This window comes from Gobius niger, assembly GCF_951799975.1.
Source record: "Gobius niger genome assembly, chromosome: 1".
Taxonomy (NCBI): domain Eukaryota; kingdom Metazoa; phylum Chordata; class Actinopteri; order Gobiiformes; family Gobiidae; genus Gobius; species Gobius niger.
This window is the reverse complement of record NC_136852.1, coordinates 34,359,013-34,381,621: the sequence shown is the minus strand read 5'-3', so window position 1 is coordinate 34,381,621 and position 22,609 is coordinate 34,359,013. Positions and strand designations below refer to the sequence as shown.

The window sequence follows — 22,609 nt, the reverse complement described above, 5'->3', positions numbered from 1 at the left end:
ATTACAAAACATTGTACAAAAAGCATAAACAATATAGTTCATCATCTTTACAGTGCATTTATACATTTTATAAAAAGTACATTTCATGAACGGTAAAACTTGCTCTTCTTTACCCACCCCCTACCCCTCTCAGGTACAAAGTTAAGCCGACATGTCTGAGTTACCAGAAAATGTTGTTTCACATCCAGGCTTTTGAAGTCTTTGCATAGTTTTAGTGCAGTTGGAGGTTTGTTCCATTCTGACATTGTTTAAAGGGAAAATGCCAATTGTCCTGATGCTGTTTTTGGTTTTGGTTTGGCAGATTGACCATTGACCATTGACCATTGACCTTGTTGTTCTGACTCTGACCAGAGGTTCATTGGACAAACTTTTTCCGTGGTGGAGGTTATTGCCATATTATTGATAATCTTGAAAGTAGCATTATATTGGCTGGCTTAATTATATTATTCAAAGTTGAACATTTTATATTTGGTTAATATTTGATTTTCTATCTAGAATCCTAAGTGCTTGTTTATAAAGAGATTCTAAATGTTTTATTGTGGATTTGTTGGCTTGTGACCAACATGATAGACCAAACAGTAAGTGAGTAAGTAATATCATTCCGGCTACTTGCATTATCAATTAATTTCTTATAGTTTTAAATATAAACAGATTATATATATATATATATATTTAAAGCTTACTCTAGGATCTAAAATGATGCAGGTATCTGAACTCTTAGAATAGTTCCTTTTTTTGTCTGGTTTTGTTGAGAAAAACTCACTTCAGTGTTAGACAGGAATCATTCAGCCATATAGCAGCGTTTTGTCCTTTGCCATTGATAGTTTGGTTGCCACTTGTTCATGGTCCTTCCCATCCGTGTAGAGAACGGAGTTGTCGTTAATTATGAGCTAGATCGTTTCTTTCAAACAGGACTGAGCAACACTGTTCAGGACTGAGTGACAAAACAAATAAACACGAAATTGATAACAGTGACCCTCATTTGGCATTGGTTGCCATGCTGTTGCTGTGCGGTGCTGTCACATCATCTACATTCCCTCTACACAGGGCTGGACTGGCCATCGGGAGCACCGGGAGTTTTCCCGCTGAGCCGATGTACTTTTGGGCCGGTTAGACCGACGGTTAGATGAGAGATGAGGCCCGTACTGCACCACACCCGCCCACATTAAACTGCAAGTTCTATTGAAGTACTTATTATGTTTTGGTTCCCAGATAATCTCGTTGCCTATATGAGCGATTGGGCGACTCAGATGTAACATTACTCGGCCCTCACATCATATTTGCCAATATAAGTGGAAATAGTTTATTGTAACTCCCCTCAGGACCCAGATGACCTCAGGCCTCCTGCCCCTCACCATCAGGGCACACAGCTTGGAAATAGGTTTCCATTCAAAGGATTTCCAATGTTTTTGCCAATTTGGGACTTCAATTTTCACTAGCTCCGTGGTGAGTTTGACCATTTCATTGCCTAAATCTACAGTGGAATCATTTGGTTGGTTTTGTGAAGTTTATTTGTGTCGCAGTCGCGAGAGGAACCTCATTAACGGAATGCCCATTTTAAGATTATATCGTAATTTTACAAATGTTCCAGCAGGTTGTAAATGACAAGATCAAGGTTGTGAGTGCTATGAGGCGCTAGCTTGAATTCGGCAGAAACAACATGTAGCTATTGTTGTTAGCTTTTAGCTGACTGTTTTTGTTCAAGATATTATTGTTTTGCTAATGGCCTTGACTATTGCACTGAATATGTCTGATATTTTAGACGGCCGGTCTTGACACAAAAGTCCTGGGCCTATTTCTTCTGCCTCTACACCAGCGGTGGACGACCTTATTGACTCAGTGAGATGCTTTGATGTAACAAACATGGCAAGAGCTGACACTTTGACGCACATGTAATTATGCGAGCTTGGTGGACACAATCTGAATGTGGAGAGACTTTGGCGAGCTCCTGGTTGTAGATCCCTGCTCTCATAGACTCTCTCACTTCTACACCTGTCCCCAAATACGTTAGAGTGAGGTCTAGAGCAGGCCTTTATTAGTGACTTGTGAATTCTGCAGGTGCTGAGCTTTCAAATGACTGGTTGGTGGAGCCGCTGCGTGGCGCTCGCCTCTCACCTGCCAGGGCCTTGATGCGCGAGCACTCGAACAGCTTGGCGCTGGTGCACTCTGTTTCCCAGAACGTGGAGGAGAGCGGCCGATTGTTGTTGTGGAGCTGCCGCTGGGCATCGGCGTTGTCCAGGTCCTGGGAGGCATTAGCCATGGTCCGCACCTGGGCACACGAGGGCAGAGGTCAGCCGGGTACAGCGGGTATTACAGGGAGCAGCGAGTACTACAAGGCACAGCAGATACTACAGGGCACAGTGGGTACTACAGAGCACAGTGGGTACTACAGGGCACAGTGGGTACTACAGGGCACAGTGGGTACTACAGGGCACAGCAGGTACTACAGAGCACAGTGGGTACTACAGGGCACAGAGTGTACTACAGAGCACAGTGGGTACTACAGGCCACAGTGGGTACTACAGGGCACAGTGGGTACTACAGAGCACAGTGGGTACTACAGGGCACAGTGGGTACTACAGGGCACAGTGGGTACTACAGGGCACAGTGGGTACTACAGGGCACAAAGGGTACTACAGGGAACAGCAGATACTACAGGGCACAGCAAATACTACAGGGAACAGCAGGTACTACAGGGAACAGCAGATACTACAAGGCACAGCAGATACTACAGGGCACAGCAAATACTACAGGGAACAGCAGGTACTACAGGGAACAGCAGATACTACAAGGCACAGCAGATACTACAGGGCACAGAGGGTACTACAGGGAACAGCAGATACTACAGGGCACAGCAAATACTACAGGGAGTAGCAAATACTACTGGGCACAGCAAATACTACAGGGCACAGCAGGTACTACAGGGAACAGCAGATACTACAGGGCACAGCAAATACTACAGGGAGTAGCAAATACTACTGGGCACAGCAAATACTACAGGGCACAGCAGGTACTACAGGGAACAGCAGATACTACAGGGCACAGCAAATACTACAGGGCACAGAGGCTACTACAGGGAGTAGCAAATACTACTGGGCACAGCAAATGCTACAGGGCACAGCAGGTACTACAGGGAACAGCAGATACTACAGGGCACAGAGTGTACTACAGAGCACAGCAGGTATTACAGGGCACAGTGGGTACTACAGGGCACAGTGGATACTACAGGGCACAGTGGGTACTACAGGGCACAGTGGGTACTACAGGGCACAGCGGGTACTACAGGGCACAGTGGATACTACAGGGCACAGTGGGTACTACAGGGCACAGTGGGTACTATAGGGCACAGTGGATACTACAGGGCACAGTGGGTACTATAGGGCACAGTGGATACTACAGGGCACAGTGGGTACTATAGGGCACAGCGGGTATTACAGGGCACAGTGGGTACTATAGGGCACCTCGGGTACTACAGGGCACAGTGGGTACTATAGGGCACAGCGGGTACTACAGGGCACAGTGGGTACTATAGGGCACCTCGGGTACTACAGGGCACAGTGGGTACTATAGGGCACAGCGGGTACTACAGGGCACAGTGGGTACTACAGGGCACAGTGGGTACTACAGGGCACAGTGGGTACTATAGGGCACAGCGGGTATTACAGGGCACAGTGGGTACTATAGGGCACCTCGGGTACTACAGGGCACAGTGGGTACTACAGGGCACAGTGGGTACTACAGGGCACAGTGGGTACTACAGGGCACAGTGGGTACAATAGGGCACCTCGGGTACTACAGGGCACAGTGGGTACTATAGGGCACAGTGGATACTACAGGGCACAGTGGGTACTACAGGGCACAGTGGGTACTACAGGGCACAGTGGGTACTATAGGGCACCTCGGGTACTACAGGGCACAGTGGGTACTATAGGGCACAGTGGGTACTACAGGGCACAGTGGGTACTATAGGGCACCTCGGGTACTACAGGGCACAATGGGTACAGGGCGTAGTGCCAGCTTAAACATAAACCTATCTTTTGAGTGCTTTCCTCTCAAGGGTCCGTTTACCTGTTTTCTGCCAGCTTAGGGTTGGGTTTAAGGTTAGCACTTATGCTTATGCAGATCTCAAAGTGTATTGACAGAAGAGTTTTCAGCTCATATGCCAATGTGATACCTCATTTGAAAGCCAAGACCTTCTCCTTGCTAAAACTATGTATAAGATCACAACTACCCTCCCCAACCCCTAAACCCTGACCCTAACTCCCTGATTGGAGGGGATTAGCACAAACATGTCCCAGTGCACTCCCCAAGCTCCAGACACAGCAGACTAGCTTTAACCATCGTGGAGCTGAGAGTTTGGTCTGTATATGTGCAGCATCCCTAACCAATAGACTGCACGCTCATCTGCTAATAGTATTATTTCATTTGTTTGTTTGAGCATTACACTGAGGAATCCACGGGTCCACACACAGGGTTGTTTAGATCTCTGCAGAGGGACCATAGCTTTGACTCACTTACACATAGTGTGCCTTAGTGCGATGCGGGGCAGGTTGTCACAGTATGTGGGGTGGTTGTCCCTGTTGTTATTAATGAGGTTTTTGTTGTTAACATGTGTAGGGATTCACCCAATGCCTGAAAATACGGCCCCAAAAAGTAATTGTTAAAATGAATATGATCATAAAAAACTCTCACCCACGTGACAACCACCCCCATCTGACATGACAAACGCTTGTAAAACGGTAGACATTAGCAACCAGCAAATGTGTTCATACATACAAAAAAACCTTACACAGCCAAATGCTCTTTCCATGTGTTGAGTGTACACAAGTTTCATTCTGAATTCGAGACTTCATTGAACATTATTTACAGAGTTGCGCAGAATTAAGACATTTCTAATAATAGGCTGAAGGACGTCTGGCTTTAGCTTTGATTCCAAAAATAAACGGAGAAGGTAAGAGCAATGTTTTGGAGGATGGTGCACTGTCCAACTGAACAAGGCTTGAGTTAAGATTTCTAGAATTTAGAGCACATTATATCGATATTGACCTTTTTGTAATACCTCACTGTCCTCCTCTGCACCTCACTGTCCTCCTCTGCACCTCACTGTCCTCCTCTGTACCTCACTGTCCTCCTCTGTACCTCACCGTCCTCCTCTGCACCTCACTGTCCTCTGTACCTCACCGTCCTCCTCTGCACCTCACTGTCCTCTGCACCTCACTGTCCTCCTCTGCCACTCACTGTCCTCCTCTGCACCTCACTGTCCTCCTCTGCACCTCACTGTCCTCCTCTGCACCTCACTGTCCTCTGCACCTCACTGTCCTCCTCTGTACCTCACTGTCCTCCTCTGCACCTCACCGTCCTCCTCTGTACCTCACTGTCCTCTGTACCTCACCGTCCTCTGTACCTCACCGTCCTCTGTACCTCACCGTCATCCTCTGTACCTCACTGTCCTCTGTACCTCACCGTCCTCCTCTGTACCTCACTGTCCTCTGTACCTCACCGTCCTCCTCTGTACCTCACTGTCCTCTGTACCTCACCGTCCTCCTCTGTACCTCACTGTCCTCTGTACCTCACCGTCCTCCTCTGTACCTCACTGTCCTCTGTACCTCACCGTCCTCCTCTGTACCTCACTGTCCTCTATACCCCACCGTCCTCCTCTGTACCTCACTGTCCTCTGTACCTCACTGTCCTCCTCTATACCTCACCGTCCTCCTCTGTACCTCACCGTCCTCCTCTGTACCTCACTGTCCTCTATACCCCACCGTCCTCCTCTGTACCTCACTGTCCTCTGTACCTCACCGTCCTCCTCAGTACCTCACCGTCCTCCTCTGTACCTCACTGTCCTCCTCTGTACCTCACCGTCCTCCTCTGTACCTCACTGTCCTCCTCTGTACCTCACCGTCCTCCTCTGTACCTCACTGTCCTCTGTACCTCACCGTCCTCCTCTGCACCTCACTGTCCTCCTCTGTACCTCACTGTCCTCCTCTGTACCTCACCGTCCTCCTCTGTACCTCACTGTCCTCTGTACCTCACTGTCCTCCTCTGTACCTCACCGTCCTCCTCTGTACCTCACTGTCCTCCTCTGTACCTCACTGTCCTCCTCTGTACCTCACCGTCCTCCGCTGTACCTCACTGTCCTCTGTACCTCACTGTCCTCTGTACCTCACTGTCCTCTGTACCTCACCGTCCTCCTCTGTACCTCACCGTCCTCCTCTGTACCTCACTGTCCTCCTCTGTACCTCACTGTCCTCCTCTGTACCTCACCGTCCTCCTCTGTACCTCACTGTCCTCTGTACCTCACTGTCCTCTGAACCTCACTGTCCTCTGTACCTCACTGTCCTCTGTACCTCACCGTCCTCCTCTGTACCTCACTGTCCTCCTCTGTACCTCACTGTCCTCCTCTGTACCTCACTGTCCTCCTCTGTACCTCACTGTCCTCCTCTGTACCTCACCGTCCTCCTCTGTACCTCACTGTCCTCTGTACCTCACTGTCCTCCTCTGTACCTCACTGTCCTCTGTACCTCACTGTCCTCTGTACCTCACTGTCCTCCTCTGTACCTCACTGTCCTCCTCTGTACCTCACTGTCCTCTGTACCTCACTGTCCTCCTCTGTACCTCACTGTCCTCCTCTGCACCTCACTGTCCTCCTCTGCACCTCACTGTCCTCCTCTGCACCTCACTGTCCTCCTCTGTACCTCACTGTCCTCCTCTGTACCTCACTGTCCTCCTCTGTACCTCACTGTCCTCTGTACCTCACTGTCCTCCTCTGTACCTCACTGTCCTCTGTACCTCACTGTCCTCCTCTGTACCTCACTGTCCTCCTCTGCACCTCACTGTCCTCCTCTGTACCTCACTGTCCTCCTCTGCACCTCACTGTCCTCCTCTGTACCTCACTGTCCTCCTCTGCACCTCACTGTCCTCTGCACCTCACTGTCCTCCTCGGTACCTCACTGTCCTCCTCTGTACCTCACCGTCCTCCTCTGTACCTCACTGTACTCTGTACCTCACTGTCCTCTGTACCTCACTGTCCTCTGCACCTCACTGTCCTCTGTACCTCACTGTCCTCCTCTGTACCTCACTGTCCTCCTCTGTACCTCACTGTCCTCCTCTGTACCTCACTGTCCTCCTCTGTCCCTCACTGTCCTCTGTACCTCACTGTCCTCAGTACCTCACTGTCCTCCTCTGTCCCTCACTGTCCTCCTCTGTCCCTCACTGTCCTCTGTACCTCACCGTCCTCCTCTGTACCTCACCGTCCTCCTCTGTCCCTCACTGTCCTCCTCTGTACCTCACTGTCCTCCTCTGCACCTCACTGTCCTCTGTACCTCACCGTCCTCCTCTGTACCTCACTGTCCTCCTCTGTACCTCACCGTCCTCCTCTGTACCTAACTGTCCTCCTCTGTACCTCACTGTCCTCTGTACCTCACTGTCCTCTGTACCTCACTGTCCTCCTCTGTACCTCACTGTCCTCCTCTGTCCCTCACTGTCCTCTGTACCTCACCGTCCTCCTCTGTACCTCACCGTCCTCCTCTGTCCCTCACTGTCCTCCTCTGTACCTCACTGTCCTCCTCTGCACCTCACTGTCCTCTGTACCTCACCGTCCTCCTCTGTACCTCACTGTCCTCCTCTGCACCTCACTGTCCTCTGTACCTCACCGTCCTCCTCTGTACCTCACTGTCCTCCTCTGTACCTCACTGTCCTCCTCTGTACCTCACTGTCCTCCTCTGTACCTCACTGTCCTCTGTACCTCACTGTCCTCTGTACCTCACTGTCCTCCTCTGTACCTCACTGTCCTCTGTACCTCACTGTCCTCCTCTGTACCTCACTGTCCTCCTCTGTACCTCACCGTCCTCCTCTGTACCTCACCGTCCTCCTCTGTACCTCACCGTCCTCCTCTGTACCTCACTGTCCTCCTCTGTACCTCACTGTCCTCCTCTGTACCTCACCGTCCTCCTCTGTACCTCACCGTCCTCCTCTGTACCTCACCGTCCTCCTCTGTACCTCACCGTCCTCCTCTGTACCTCACTGTCCTCCTCTGTACCTCACTGTCCTCTGTACCTCACCGTCCTCCTCTGTACCTCACTGTCCTCCTCTGTACCTCACCGTCCTCCTCTGTACCTCACTGTCCTCTGTACCTCACTGTCCTCTGTACCTCACCGTCCTCTGTACCTCACTGACCTCCTCTGTACCTCACCGTCCTCCTCTGTACCTCACTGTCCTCCTCTGTACCTCACCGTCCTCCTCTGTACCTCACTGTCCTCCTCTGTACCTCACCGTCCTCTGTACCTCACCGTCCTCCTCTGTACCTCACTGTCCTCCTCTGTACCTCACCGTCCTCCTCTGTACCTCACCGTCCTCCTCTGTACCTCACTGTCCTCCTCTGTACCTCACTGTCCTCCTCTGTACCTCACCGTCCTCCTCTGTACCTCACTGTCCTCCTCTGTACCTCACCGTCCTCCTCTGTACCTCACTGTCCTCTGTACCTCACTGTCCTCTGTACCTCACTGTCCTCTGCACCTCACCGTCCTCCTCTGTACCTCACTGTCCTCCTCTGTACCTCACTGTCCTCTGTACCTCACCGTCCTCCTCTGTACCTCACCGTCCTCCTCTGTACCTCACTATCCTCCTCTGTACCTCACTGTCCTCCTCTGTACCTCACCGTCCTCCTCTGTACCTCACTGTCCTCCTCTGTACCTCACTGTCCTCCTCTGTACCTCACTGTCCTCTGTACCTCACTGTCCTCTGCACTTCACTGTCCTCTGTACCTCACCGTCCTCCTCTGTACCTCACTGTCCTCCTCTGTACCTCACTATCCTCCTCTGTACCTCACTGTCCTCCTCTGTACCTCACCGTCCTCCTCTGTACCTCACTGTCCTCTGTACCTCACTGTCCTCCTCTGTACCTCACTGTCCTCCTCTGTACCTCACTGTCCTCTGTACCTCACTGTCCTCTGTACCTCACTGTCCTCTGTACCTCACTGTCCTCCTCTGTACCTCACTGTCCTCCTCTGTACCTCACTATCCTCCTCTGTACCTCACTGTCCTCCTCTGTACCTCACCGTCCTCCTCTGTACCTCACTGTCCTCCTCTGTACCTCACTGTCCTCTGTACCTCACTGTCCTCTGTACCTCACTGTCCTCTGTACCTCACTGTCCTCCTCTGTACCTCACTGTCCTCTGTACCTCACTGTCCTCTGTACCTCACTGTCCTCTGTACCTCACTGTCCTCTGTACCTCACTGTCCTCCTCTGTACCTCACTGTCCTTCTCTGTACCTCACTGTCCTCCTCTGTACCTCACTGTCCTCTGTACCTCACTGTCCTCTGTACCTCACTGTCCTCTGTACCTCACTGTCCTCCTCTGTACCTCACTGTCCTCCTCTGTACCTCACTATCCTCCTCTGTACCTCACTGTCCTCCTCTGTACTTCACCGTCCTCCTCTGTACCTCACTGTCCTCCTCTGTACCTCACTGTCCTCTGTACCTCACTGTCCTCTGTACCTCACTGTCCTCTGTACCTCACTGTCCTCCTCTGTACCTCACTGTCCTCTGTACCTCACTGTCCTCCTCTGTACCTCACTGTCCTCCTCTGTACCTCACTGTCCTCTGTACCTCACCGTCCTCCTCTGTACCTCACTGTCCTCCTCTGCACCTCACTGTCCTCCTCTGCACCTCACTGTCCTCCTCTGTACCTCACTGTCCTCCTCTGTACCTCACTGTCCTCCTCTGTACTTCACTGTCCTCTGTACCTCACTGTCCTCTGTACCTCACTGTCCTCTGTACCTCACTGTCCTCTGTACCTCACTGTCCTCCTCTGTACCTCACTGTCCTCCTCTGTACCTCACTGTCCTCCTCTGGCTTCCATAATAAACATCTCTAATGTCCCGGAGCTGTTCGGGCCAAACGCCTTTTTGTGAGACTCTGTCCGCCCTCCGCAACCCTCAAGCGGCGTCCGGGTGTGAGTGAGGTCACGCTGGTGGCTTGGGCTGTAAACTATAGCCTATATATACAATATATACAATATATATATATATATCATTTTATTTCAGCAAACCTTCACGGACAGGCAGGGCGTCTTTCTGCTGACTGCCGCGTTTGCCTCTCTCGGTGCGGTGCGTAAAGGGCACGGTGAGCCGGTGCACCGTGCAGCAGCAGCGCGTGCACACAGGCCGCCGCTGCTGAAGGGGCACCGAGCCACCGACAATAGGCCCATACGGTAACGGTGATGCGCTAATGTCATGTACACACACGCAACGCCCGGTCTGGATCACGAAACGCGGACATTACCGGACACTGCAGTGGTCGAACCGACGGGACACATGCGCCTCACCTTCAGGTCCCTGCGCTGCGCTCGGGACCCCTCCTCCTCCTCCTCGTCCTCCTCCTCCTCCTCCTCCTCCAGTGAGACGCGGTGGAGTCGGCTTTATCCCAGCAGCAGCAGCAGCAGCGGCAGCGGCTCCTTGTAGCGCTCCTACCCGCTGCTCAGGCCGCACACTGCCGCAGCAGCCGCCTCGGAGCCTCGGAGAGACGCGGACTCCTGCCAGCACGGCGTCCGGAAGTGCCAGTGTGTGGGGGCCAGTGCGTGAGGGCCAGGGTCCAGGTCCAGGCAGCAGAGGGCGGCCAGGGGTGTTGCTGACAGCCGCAGTGTGCTGCTCCTCCTCAGCGGCTCTGTCCGACTGTCAGCGTCAGTGCGGCGAGCGCGGCACCGTGCCACGCGCGGCCACGAGGGGGCGCCGTTTACATATGGAGCCCTTCGTGAAGGTTTGGTGTTCCACCTGGAAGATCCTCTGCCCGCCGTGAAATACCATGCTGCAAATTGAACCTTTATTATTACTAAAATAAATCTGTTTTATTCTGTTTAAAGTGTTTAAATTGTATCTCAGTGCCATCAGCGCGTGCATTCCTTTAAAATATGAACTTTATTCATTTGTCTCAACTCTGCACGGCCTTTCTGCTCCAACCCCCGACTCTGCCAAAACCTATATTTAAAGTAAATAAAAAGTCCCTGATCTCACTTCAGTTTGATTGGACCGAGAGCTTGGATTCCAGCACTTTCGGCATTGTTTCAATAAATAAATACATCTGGTGTTGATGTCCCACATCCCAAAGATTCTCAATGGGGTAAAGATCGGGATCTCATGCTCCATGATCCACTCTTTCACAATGTAAGCCCCATGAATCCTGGTGTCATCATCTTGGAAAATGCCCGCGCCATCAGGGAAGAAGAAATCCAGTGATTCAGGACGTTTTGGGCAAAGCCAAGTTTCTGCAAATTAGGCACTTAAAGCGCTGCAAAATGTTGTTGTGTCTCTGTGTTTTTAAGATATATTACTTTTATCAATGGCGTTTGTTGAGCAAATGTGTGGGTATTATGGGTAGATTCCCATAGGGCAGCTCATAGATATAATGTAATAATGCAGTAATAGTGCAGCTTCATAATCGGCCATTGGAGGAACAGGCAAATAGAAAGGTCCCTTTAAGAAGGCGAGGGAGGGGCCCCTGGGTGCTCTTCCTGCCTCTGACATATGCGCGGTCACTCTCGGTCTTGTGTCAGCCGTGTGTCAGCCACAGCCTTCGGTCTCCTGATGGCGGACAGTGTGAAGAACGTGGCCGTGTTCGGAGCCACGGGGATGACCGGTCTGGCCACGCTACCGCAAGTGGCCGCTGCAGGTGAGGCGCTGACTGACCCATTGACCGCCTGGTCACACCACATTATACTGGCACTGTGGTCACGTGACCAGCGGAGCAGGAGCGCAGAAAGTGCTGTGCTCATCTGTGGGAGGTTTTGCTGAGTCACGGTAGCTTCCTGGGTAGACCACCTAAATATTTACTCAAGTGAGAGTAGCCTTACCTTTTTATATTTTCACTCAAGTAGAAATTTGGTCCACCATAATCGCAACAGTAACAGTTAGCCCAAGAAAAACACAACTCCAGTAACTGAAGTGTAATGTGAAAATCTTGATAATTCCAGTTGTGCAAAAAAAACATTAATTTTATATATATATATATATATATATATATATATATATATATATATATATATATATATATATATATATGTATTATATATAATATATTATATATATAATATATATTTATATATATATATATATATATATATATATATATATATATATATATATATATATATATATAATATATATATATTATAGGGCTGGAACAACTAATCGATTAATCGACGACTAATCGATTCTTGAAATAGTCGACAACTATTTTAGTAATCGATTAATCGTTTTCTGGTTCACAAAGACTCAAATAGAGCAAAAATTACATGAAAATGTAGTATTTTTGATGAAAACCTACTTTGTGTTTATAGTAAGTGTATGTAGTTCACTTTGTACATTGTAAATTTCATGAATGTCTGTTTGTGTCTCATCCAATCAGAAGCAGAATTAACATCAAGAGCCTCCAACAAACATTTACTTTACGTTTACTCCATCAACACGTCCTCAAGCGGATCCACTTTAGCTTCATGTGATAAAAAAATAGAAAAAATAAAATTGTCCTACACCATTCATAGCCAAGCGACTAATCGATTAATCGTAAAAATAGTCGATAGATTAATCGATTACAAAATAATCGTTAGTTGCAGCCCTAATATATTATATATAATATATTATATATATTATATATATATATATATATATATATATATATATATATATATATATATATATATATAATATATTTATATATATATAATATATTAAATATATTATACATAATCTATTATATATGATATATATATATAATAGCAAACCATGATACGAGTCTTTGTACATACGATTAGAAAGATTAAGTTCGAGATTGCAGAAATCATTTTAACAGTACAAATAGCTGGTTTGGAAACCCAGTGTGTGGCTGTGTTTACCATCTTTAACCTTTTTGAAAATGAACCTACTGCTGGACACATTTATCTGAGATAGATCACCTGCTCTAAAGTTTTTCCTCGTTTGGCCTCTTTTTGTTTTTTGAGCAGAGCCCAGGGCTGTTATCAGGGGCGCACAGAGAAGGTGGGACTGCCACGGTCCTGAACTAAAGAATCTGCCCCAGCTCAGATTAGAGTCATGATGAAACTGTAGCTTTGTCTGCAAAAAGAATGGATCTTGACTGTGAACCCGCTGCTATAGGAACGATTATGGGGACAACGTCCTGTAGGATACCTAAAGTAGTAGTAGTAGTATTTGTATGATTTTGTAAACGAGCAGCTCCATTGCGATCATTTAGAAATGTCATTGGTAGAAAACCCTGCGATTGTTCATCCTCACAATCACCTTTCTGTCGCAAGTTTAAGCTGGTCGTTTTGTTTCAGCTGTGACAGCTGGTGTTCCCACAGTTTAGGTCTTTTAAGCTCATAAAAAGTGCATTTGCGTGAACGGTTTGACTGCAAACTAGCTGCAGTACCAGATCATGTCGGAAATCTGACTAACAATTCACGCAAGGGCTTGAGCGAATAAAGTGGATAAAAAGGGCTCCAAGTCTGTAGTGGAAAGACTTTGGAAGAAAAAAGCTGTTTTCAAATCATTTAACATCTCATTTTGGCATGGATCCAGACATCTTTAATGTAAACTCATTCCAGAATGATGACCACAGTCTCTGTCCTTCAGGTTTCAGCGCTACAGTGCTGGTACGGGACCCCTGTCGACTGCCCACGGACCACAAGGTGTCCCGTGTGGTGGTGGGGGACGTGCTGAACCGAGATGACGTGAGGAAGACACTGGAGGGACAGGATGCGGTCATCATCATTCTGGGCACGAGGAACGACCTGAGTAAGGCCTCATCACTCACTGACAAGCCCTAGACAAAGGGTCAACAAAGGGGCGCATCCATGCCCACACTCCTCATACTGAGATGCACACACATGCCCACACTCCTCATACTGAGATGCATACACATGCCCACATTCCTCATACTGAGGTGCACACACATGCCCACACTCCTCATACTGAGATGCACACACATGCCCACACTCCTCACACTGAGGTGCACACACATGCCCACACTCCTCATACTGAAGTGCACACACACATACCCACACTCCTCATACTGAAGTGAACACACATGCCCACACTCCTCAGACTGAGGTGCACACACATACCCACACTCCTCATACTGAGGTGCACACACATGCCCACACTCCTCATACTGAGATGCACACACATGCCCACACTCCTCATACTGAGATGCACACACATGCCCACACCCCTCATACTGAGGTGCACACACATGCCCACACTCCTCAGACTGAGGTGAACACACATGCCCACACTCCTCATACTGAGATGCACACACATGCCCACACTCCTCATACTGAGGTGCACACACATGCCCACACTCCTCAGACTGAGGTGCACACACATGCCCACACTCCTCATACTGAGGTGCACACACATGCCCACATTCCTCAGACTGAGGTGAACACACATGCCCACACTCCTCATACTGAGGTGCACACACATGCCCACACTCCTCAGACTGAGGTGCACACACATGCCCACACTCCTCATACTGAGGTGCACACACATACCCACACTCCTCATACTGAGGTGCACACACATGCCCACACTCCTCATACTGAGATGCACACACATGCCCACACTCCTCAGACTGAGGTGCACACACATGCTCACAATCCTCATACTGAGGTGCACACACATGCTCACACTCCTCAGACTGAGGTGCACACACATGCCCACACTCCTCAGACTGAGGTGCACACACATGCTCACACTCCTCATACTGAGGTGCACACACATGCCCACACTCCTCATACTGAGATGCACACACACATGCCCACACTCCTCATACTGAGATGCACACACACATGCCCACACTCCTCATACTGAGGTGCACACACATGCCCACACTCCTCAGACTGAGATGCACACACATGCCCACACTCCTCAGACTGAGGTGCACACACATGCCCACACTCCTCATACTGAGATGCACACACATGCTCACACTCCTCATACTGAGGTGCACACACATGCCCACACTCCTCATACTGAGGTGCACACACATGCCCACACTCCTCATACTGAGGTGCACACACATGCCCACACTCCTCATACTGAGGTGCACACACATGCCCACACTCCTCATACTGAGGTGCACACCCATGCCCACACTCCTCATACTGAGATGCACACACATGCCCACACTCCTCATACTGAGATGCACACACATGCCCACACTCCTCATACTGAGATGCACACACATGCCCACACTCCTCATACTGAGGTGCACACACATGCCCACACTCCTCAGACTGAGGTGAACACACATGCCCACACTCCTCATACTGAGGTGCACACACATGCCCACACTCCTCATACTGAGATGCACACACATGCCCACACTCCTCATACTGAAGTGCACACACATGCCCACACTCCTCATACTGAGGTGCACACACATGCCCACACTCCTCATACTGAGATGCACACACACATGCCCACACTCCTCATACTGAGGTGCACACACATGCCCACACTCCTCAGACTGAGATGCACACACATGCCCACACTCCTCAGACTGAGGTGCACACACATGCCCACACTCCTCATACTGAGATGCCCACACATGCTCACACTCCTCATACTGAGGTGCACACACATGCCCACACTCCTCAGACTGAGGTGCACACACATGCCCACACTCCTCATACTGAGGTGCACACACATGCTCACACTCCTCATACTGAGGTGCACACACATGCTCACACTCCTCATACTGAGGTGCACACACATGCCCACACTCCTCATACTGAGGTGCACACACATGCCCACACTCCTCATACTGAGGTGCACACACATGCCCACACTCCTCAGACTGAGGTGCACACACATGCCCACACTCCTCATACTGAGGTGCACACACATACCCACACTCCTCATACTGAGGTGCACACACATGCCCACACTCCTCATACTGAGGTGCACACACACATGCCCACACTCCTCATACTGAGATGCACACACATGCCCACACTCCTCATACTGAGGTGCACACACATGCCCACACTCCTCAGACTGAGGTGCACACACATGCCCACACTCCTCATACTGAGGTGCACACACATGCCCACACTCCTCATACTGAGGTGCACACACATGCCCACACTCCTCAGACTGAGGTGCACACACATGCCCACACTCCTCATACTGAGGTGCACACACATACCCACACTCCTCATACTGAGGTGCACACACATGCCCACACTCCTCAGACTGAGGTGCACACACATGCTCACAATCCTCATACTGAGGTGCACACACATGCTCACACTCCTCAGACTGAGGTGCACAAACATGCCCACACTCCTCAGACTGAGGTGCACACACATGCTCACACTCCTCATACTGAGGTGCACACACATGCCCACACTCCTCATACTGAGATGCACACACACATGCCCACACTCCTCATACTGAGATGCACACACACATGCCCACACTCCTCATACTGAGGTGCACACACATGCCCACACTCCTCAGACTGAGATGCACACACATGCCCACACTCCTCAGACTGAGGTGCACACACATGCCCACACTCCTCATACTGAGGTGCACACACATGCCCACACTCCTCAGACTGAGGTGCACACACATGCCCACACTCCTCATACTGAGGTGCACACACATGCCCACACTCCTCAGACTGAGGTGAACACACATGCCCACACTCCTCATACTGAGGTGCACACACATGCCCACACTCCTCAGACTGAGGTGCACACACATGCCCACACTCCTCATACTGAGGTGCACACACATGCCCACACTCCTCATACTGAGGTGCACACACATGCTCACACTCCTCAGACTGAGGTGCACACACATGCCCACACTCCTCAGACTGAGGTGCACACACATGCTCACACTCCTCATACTGAGGTGCACACACATGCCCACACTCCTCAGACTGAGGTGCACACACATGCCCACACTCCTCATACTGAGGTGCACACACATGCTCACACTCCTCATACTGAGGTGCACACACATGCCCACACTCCTCAGACTGAGGTGCACACACATGCTCACACTCCTCATACTGAGGTGCACACACATACCCACACTCCTCATACTGAGGTGCACACACATGCCCACACTCCTCATGTGACATTTTATAGCCATGGCGCCATGTTGAGTGACGTGGAGCAATGAGCTCGTCCGCTTCATGATTTCGACATTTTGTTTGTCCCAGGCCCCACCACGGTGATGTCTGAAGGCACCCGCAACATCCTTGACGTTATGAAGGAGCGCGGCATCCGCAAAGTGGTGGCTTGCATGTCAGGTGACCCTCCGCATGTGTGCTCTGTCTTGTCTTGTTCTTCTTAAAGATAAAAATAGAGCGAGGCATGGTGGTTGAGTGGTTTGCACTTTTGCCTTACAGCTAGAAGGTCCCAGGTTCAGTCCCCGGCCGGGGCCTTTCTCTGTGGAGTTTGCATATTCTCTAGGTTTCCTTCGGCCCACAGTGGCGACGCTCAGGACTATCCCAACATCTGATTTTCGCATTTCTTTCTTCTTAATGTGGCTGCTCTGTCCTGTTTCTAACATGGGTGCTCTGTTTTGCCTCCCTCGGGTGCTGTACTGCAGCCTTCCTGCTGTGGGAGCGTTCAAAGGTGCCCCCCCGCCTGCTCCCGGTAACAGAGGACCACGAGCGCATGTACTCCCTGCTGCAGAGCTCTGGACTGGACTATGTGGCGGTCATGCCCCCCCATATCGGAGGTTGGTGAAACCAGCCCTTCAGGACTTGTAAACCAGGACTAAACCAGGGCTGAACAAGAAATCAGAGTTTTTAAGGCAAATTGAAAAGCACAACACGGCTACAGTGGCAAAGACGGTAGATCTCATGACCGAAAGGTCGGGGTTTGAATCCCGCCTCCTGAAGGTGCGCGCTGTCGTTGTGTCCTTAGGCATCCTCCTTGCCTCCAGTATCTGTGTACATTGGTGTATGAATGAGTGCTTGTGGTGGTCAGAGGGGCTGATGGCACATACTGGTTACCTCGCTTCCATCAGTCTACCCCAGGGCAGCTGTGGCTACAACAGTAGCTTACCATCACCAAGTGTGGCATGAATGAATAATGACTACAGTGTGGTGCTTTGAGAAACTTGGTAGTACAGGCTTGTAAAGTACAATACAAGTATAAGGCATTATTATTATTATCATTATTATTAACACGGCAGTGAGAACAAGAACGACACTTTTACCTTTAGCAACAGACCCTGTTGTGCTGTTTAATTCAATGAAGACAACAAGGCATCGAATAAAGGACCGTTAAAGCACAGGTGTGGAGGCCTAGGTGGGGACGAAGCTATATCTGTGAATATGGACGTGCTTTTCCTAATTTTGAAGCGCAGAACCTTCAATGTCTGAGTAACCTCTGTAAATGTATTTTTGATCGCCGTGCAAAATTCTGCGGCTAGCAACAGTATGCTATTGCTAGCGGCAGCATGCTAATACTAGCAGCAACTAATCAAGGCTGGGACAGGAGTCATGATTGGATCGGCCAAGTGTTTGTGTTTTAGTTTATGAAATGCTGTTAAAGAATACCTGATATTATGTAAGATCCAATCAAAAGTTGAAAAATGGCAAAAAATTCACATTTTACATGGTTGGATCTTAACAAGGTTCGAAGTAGAACTTCAATATGCAACAAGAAGAAATAGGAGTGAGACAAAATATTTCAGTAAAGCTTTTATTGAAAACAAGAAATAAACTGAAATAGTTTTTGCAGCTGATCAAAAGCCTTTAAAAAGCCATCGGTGGGACACAGAAAAGGCCTGTTTATACTTCAGCAGCAGCTCCTCACTTACAGTGCCTCTCGTGAGTATTCATACACCTTGAACTTTTGCACATTTTGTCATGTTTACAACCCTAAACATAAAGATTTTATTTATATTTTTTTACTGAACGTTCACACACAAGTTACAGACAACTGTGAAGTGAAAGCGAAATGATACATGATTCTGTTATTTTTCAAAAAATAGAAAAGTGAAAAGTGGGGCTTGCATAAGTATTCATACAGCATTTTCTGAGTGCATTAAATTGCCTTTAAAACATTTCTAATGACTCCAGAATGTTCACTCCTTGGCCTAACGGTTAAATAGAGGCACCTGTGTGTAATCTACTCTCAGTATAATTTCAGCTGTTCTTTTAGGCCCTCAGAGCTGTGGTCGGAGTGTATTGGTCACTAAACAACATCATGAAGGCCAAGGAGCACCAGAGAGGTCAGGGATAAAGCTGTGGAGAAGTTTAAAGCAGCGTTAAGTTATACAAAGATTTCCCAAGATTTAAACATCTCACGGAGCAACTGTTCAATCCATCATTCAGAAATGGAAAGAGTAAAGCACCACTGCCAACTTACCAAGGCGTGGTCGTTCACCTAAACTAAAAGACCGAACAAGGAGGACACTGGTAAGAAATATAACCAAGTGCCCCAAGATAACTCTGGAGGAGCTGTGAAGTCCTGCCGCTGAGCTGGGGGAAACTGTACATGGGACAACTATAAGTCGTGCTCTACACAAATCTGGCCTTCATGGACGAGTGGAAGAAGAAAGCCATTATTGAAAGGAGGCCATAAGAAATCCTGTTTGAAGTTTACTAGAAGTCATATGGAGGACACACCTCCATGTGGAAGAAGGAGCTTTGGTCAGATGAGACAAAAATTGAACTTTTTGGCCCAAATGCAAAACGTTTTGTATGGAGCAAACCTGACACTGCTCATCGTCCTGAGTGCACCATCCCCAGTGTCAAATATACGGGGGGGCCCATCATGCTGTGGGGCTGCTTTTCCTCAGCGGGGACTGGGGAGATTGTAAGAATAGTTATGAAGATGGATGGAGCCAAATACAGGGACATTTTGGAGGAAAACCTGCTGGAGTCAGCAAGAGAACTGAGGCTGGGGCGGAGATATACCTTCCAGCAGGACAATGACCCTAAACACAAAGCTAAATCTACAATGGAATGGTTCAATGAAAACATATTAATGTGTTAGAATGGCCCAGTCAAAGTCCTGACCTAAATCCTATTGAAAATCTGTGGAAAGACCTGAAAACTGCTGTTCACAAACGCTCTCCTTCTAATGTGACAGAGCTGGAGTTGTTTTTTTAAAGATGAATGGGCTAAAATGTCAGTCTCTACATGTGCAAATCTTGTAGAGTCAGACCCCAAAAGACTTGCTGCTGTTATTGCAGTAAAAGGGGGTTCCACAAAGTATTCATGCATGCTGTATGAATACTTATGCAAGCCCCACTTTTCGGTTTTCTATCTTTTGAAAAATAACAGAATCATGTATCATTTTGCTTTCACTTCACAGTTGTCTGTTACTTGTGTGTGAACGTTCAGTAAAAAAATCAAAACAAAATCTTCATGTTTAGGATAGTAAACATGACAAAATGTGCAAAAGTTTAAGGTGTATGAATACTTACGAGAGGCACTGTATGTGCTGGACACACACTGGGCAACGACGCAGATGAGCCGCAGACATGCACCTGCTGCAAAAAGTCACTCTGTGTTAAGTGCTGCAGAACGAACGCCAGCAGCGTGATTGGTGAAAACATAGCGACGTCTCTCTTCGCCCGCCCATATGTCAGTGAAAAAGCTGCCACTTCCAAATGACACTTTAGCAATCATGAGAGAAAGGTCCATAGGGTGGTAGTACCATTGCCTTTGTCATTGGGAAACAATGAAGAAGTAGGGGAGTTCCCTTTTTAGTCAGATCCTCCCACCGCAGCACCCAACGTGGAGGAGAAACGCGGAGGTTCGAAAGATTCTGGCTTGCATCAAGCGGGCGGGGTTGTGGTGGGCGGGACCAGCTGCTCAACTATAAACCAGGCTTGAGACAGTCGATTTGAATGTCTGAAATGATAATGAGGGTTATGGAACAAAAAAGTTAAATGGGAGACCCCATAAAATGTCACCAGCACTGAACGGGAGGATCCGAATGACACTACATGATCCTGGACCCAAATGAAGGCCGTTACTGGAGCCGACTGCAGCCCACTAACCAGACGAGGCCTCAGTCTGAGGGATGCTCTCTGTAACATCTGCACTGAGACAGTGGCCGTTTGACACCTCTGCACCACCTGAAGCTCCATTGTTCCACTCAAGGTCGTTATGGCGCCCCCTCTCTGTGAGGCAATGAAAACCTCTCAGGTGGATCTGCTTGTGATGCAAGTAACGTTGGAAACCATCAGGAACATCAAGGACATTTTTTTCTCATCAAAGAATAAAACTTTCATCCCCCATAATGTCCCATGTTTGGACTCTGTTATGTTACAATGACAGTTCTGTGGCTCAAGGAGACGAGGCCTCTGACCACGTTTTCTGTTTTTGAAGTCCCGTCAGTCGCAGATGCTTCTGATGGGTGTTGGGCTGCAGTCGCTCCAGTAACGGCCTTCATGTGTGCCGAGGATCCTCCAGGCAATCGGATCCTTCGGCTCAGTGTTTGGGACATTTTTTTGTGTTTTCCACTTGACATTTTTGTTCCATAGCCCTCAGGATCTTTAAGACATTGAATGCGATCGATGCGATAAAGGTTAAATGTGCTGCTCTAATCCTTCTGAAGCAGCCAAGTCTTCATGAATGCTCAATTCTGTCTGCAAAGAGGTTTACAATGAACCGAACAAAGACAAAACCAGGACTCTGGCTTTCCCTGACCACAGTTCAGTAAGTTTCCAAAGAACATAGGGTCACTGTAGCTAATTGTCTCTTTCAGATGACCTCCCTCTGACCAGGACGTACCAGGCCGCCGAGAACATGCTGCGGGGGCGAGCCATCTCCAAACACGACCTGGGACATTTCTTTGTCCAGTGTCTGTCCACCACGTCCTGGGACGGCAAGACAGTGGGCGTGTGGGGCGACTACGCCAAGTGACTCCCCACTGTGGATGGAAGTGAGTTGCCATGTCTCTGTCAGTCTGCCCCAGGGCAGCTGACCCCCATGTGTGTTAGTGTGGAGTAAAGGAAGTGTATTGTGCAAAATTTGACCTGAGCTTAGTGAATGACGTTCTTTTGGCCCATTATGATTTTGTGAAGAAGCAACCAGAGGCAAGTCGTACATGTACTTGAATAACTTGTTGAAGTATCAGTACTCTTATTTGAACCCCACATGCCACTGGGAGCTAGTCTCCACTGACAACAAAATAATGACAAAAAAAGTACATTTTGGGTTTATTGTGAGTTATAATTTTGTTCAGTCAAATAACATTGATATTGAAAAACGTTGTATTGTTCAAACCGTATTCTTCTCACTTTCTAATATGGTTAAAAGCTCCAGTTGTCAGTTTAGCAGAATCCGTCCTTTCTCATGTCCAATGTTCTGCTTTAAGGGCCTGCTGCAGGATGTGCCTTAAAGTTGTTTTCAGAGCAGCTGCAGTTTGTGTGTCAGCATAACCTCTTTTAATACAAAGAAGAATTTATTTTTTGGGATATTTTATTACTTGCAAGTGTGTGTTTGAAATTGTGGGTCTTGTATCCATGCTGTTTGATCAATAAATACATAAACAAAGCATGTAGGTTGGTCCTCTGTTCTGTGTGGATGAATATGAGAGTCACAGTTTCCTCTGACAATTCATACAGTGA

At 48.7% G+C, this 22,609-nt stretch overlaps 2 protein-coding genes across 3 annotated transcripts in view; one reads left to right on the top strand and one right to left on the bottom strand.

The window, feature by feature from the left end:
* The window catches only part of sptbn4b (spectrin, beta, non-erythrocytic 4b), an 84,943-nt gene extending 74,209 nt beyond the window's left edge, over positions 1-10,734 (bottom strand). For both annotated transcript variants that reach the window (XM_079558989.1, XM_079558990.1), the window contains exons 1-2: positions 10,324-10,734; positions 2,116-2,269 (exon numbers count right to left, since the gene is read on the bottom strand). In XM_079558989.1, coding sequence (XP_079415115.1) covers positions 2,116-2,260 — 145 coding nt within the window. In that variant the 5' untranslated portion in view covers positions 2,261-2,269; positions 10,324-10,734. The remainder of the gene's footprint in view (positions 1-2,115; positions 2,270-10,323) is intronic.
* An 827-nt stretch (positions 10,735-11,561) lies between these two features.
* blvrb (biliverdin reductase B) lies at positions 11,562-22,015 on the top strand. Its single transcript, XM_079576761.1, has 5 exons — positions 11,562-11,663; positions 13,622-13,783; positions 17,229-17,318; positions 17,621-17,752; positions 21,745-22,015. Exons 1-5 carry the CDS (start codon positions 11,579-11,581, stop codon positions 21,900-21,902), a joined length of 627 nt encoding a protein of 208 aa, XP_079432887.1. The 5' UTR covers positions 11,562-11,578; the 3' UTR covers positions 21,903-22,015.
* Positions 22,016-22,609: the final 594 nt, after the last annotated feature.

Excerpts from the sequence above, each read along its gene's own strand:
- blvrb (XM_079576761.1), top strand. The coding sequence starts at position 11,579 with ATGGCGGACAGTGTGAAGAACGTGGCCGTGTTCGGAGCCACGGGGATG. Across the intron at positions 13,784-17,228 it reads GGGCACGAGGAACGACCTGA|GCCCCACCACGGTGATGTCT; the intron begins GTAAGGCCTCAT and ends TGTTTGTCCCAG. Across the intron at positions 17,319-17,620 it reads AGTGGTGGCTTGCATGTCAG|CCTTCCTGCTGTGGGAGCGT; the intron begins GTGACCCTCCGC and ends GCTGTACTGCAG.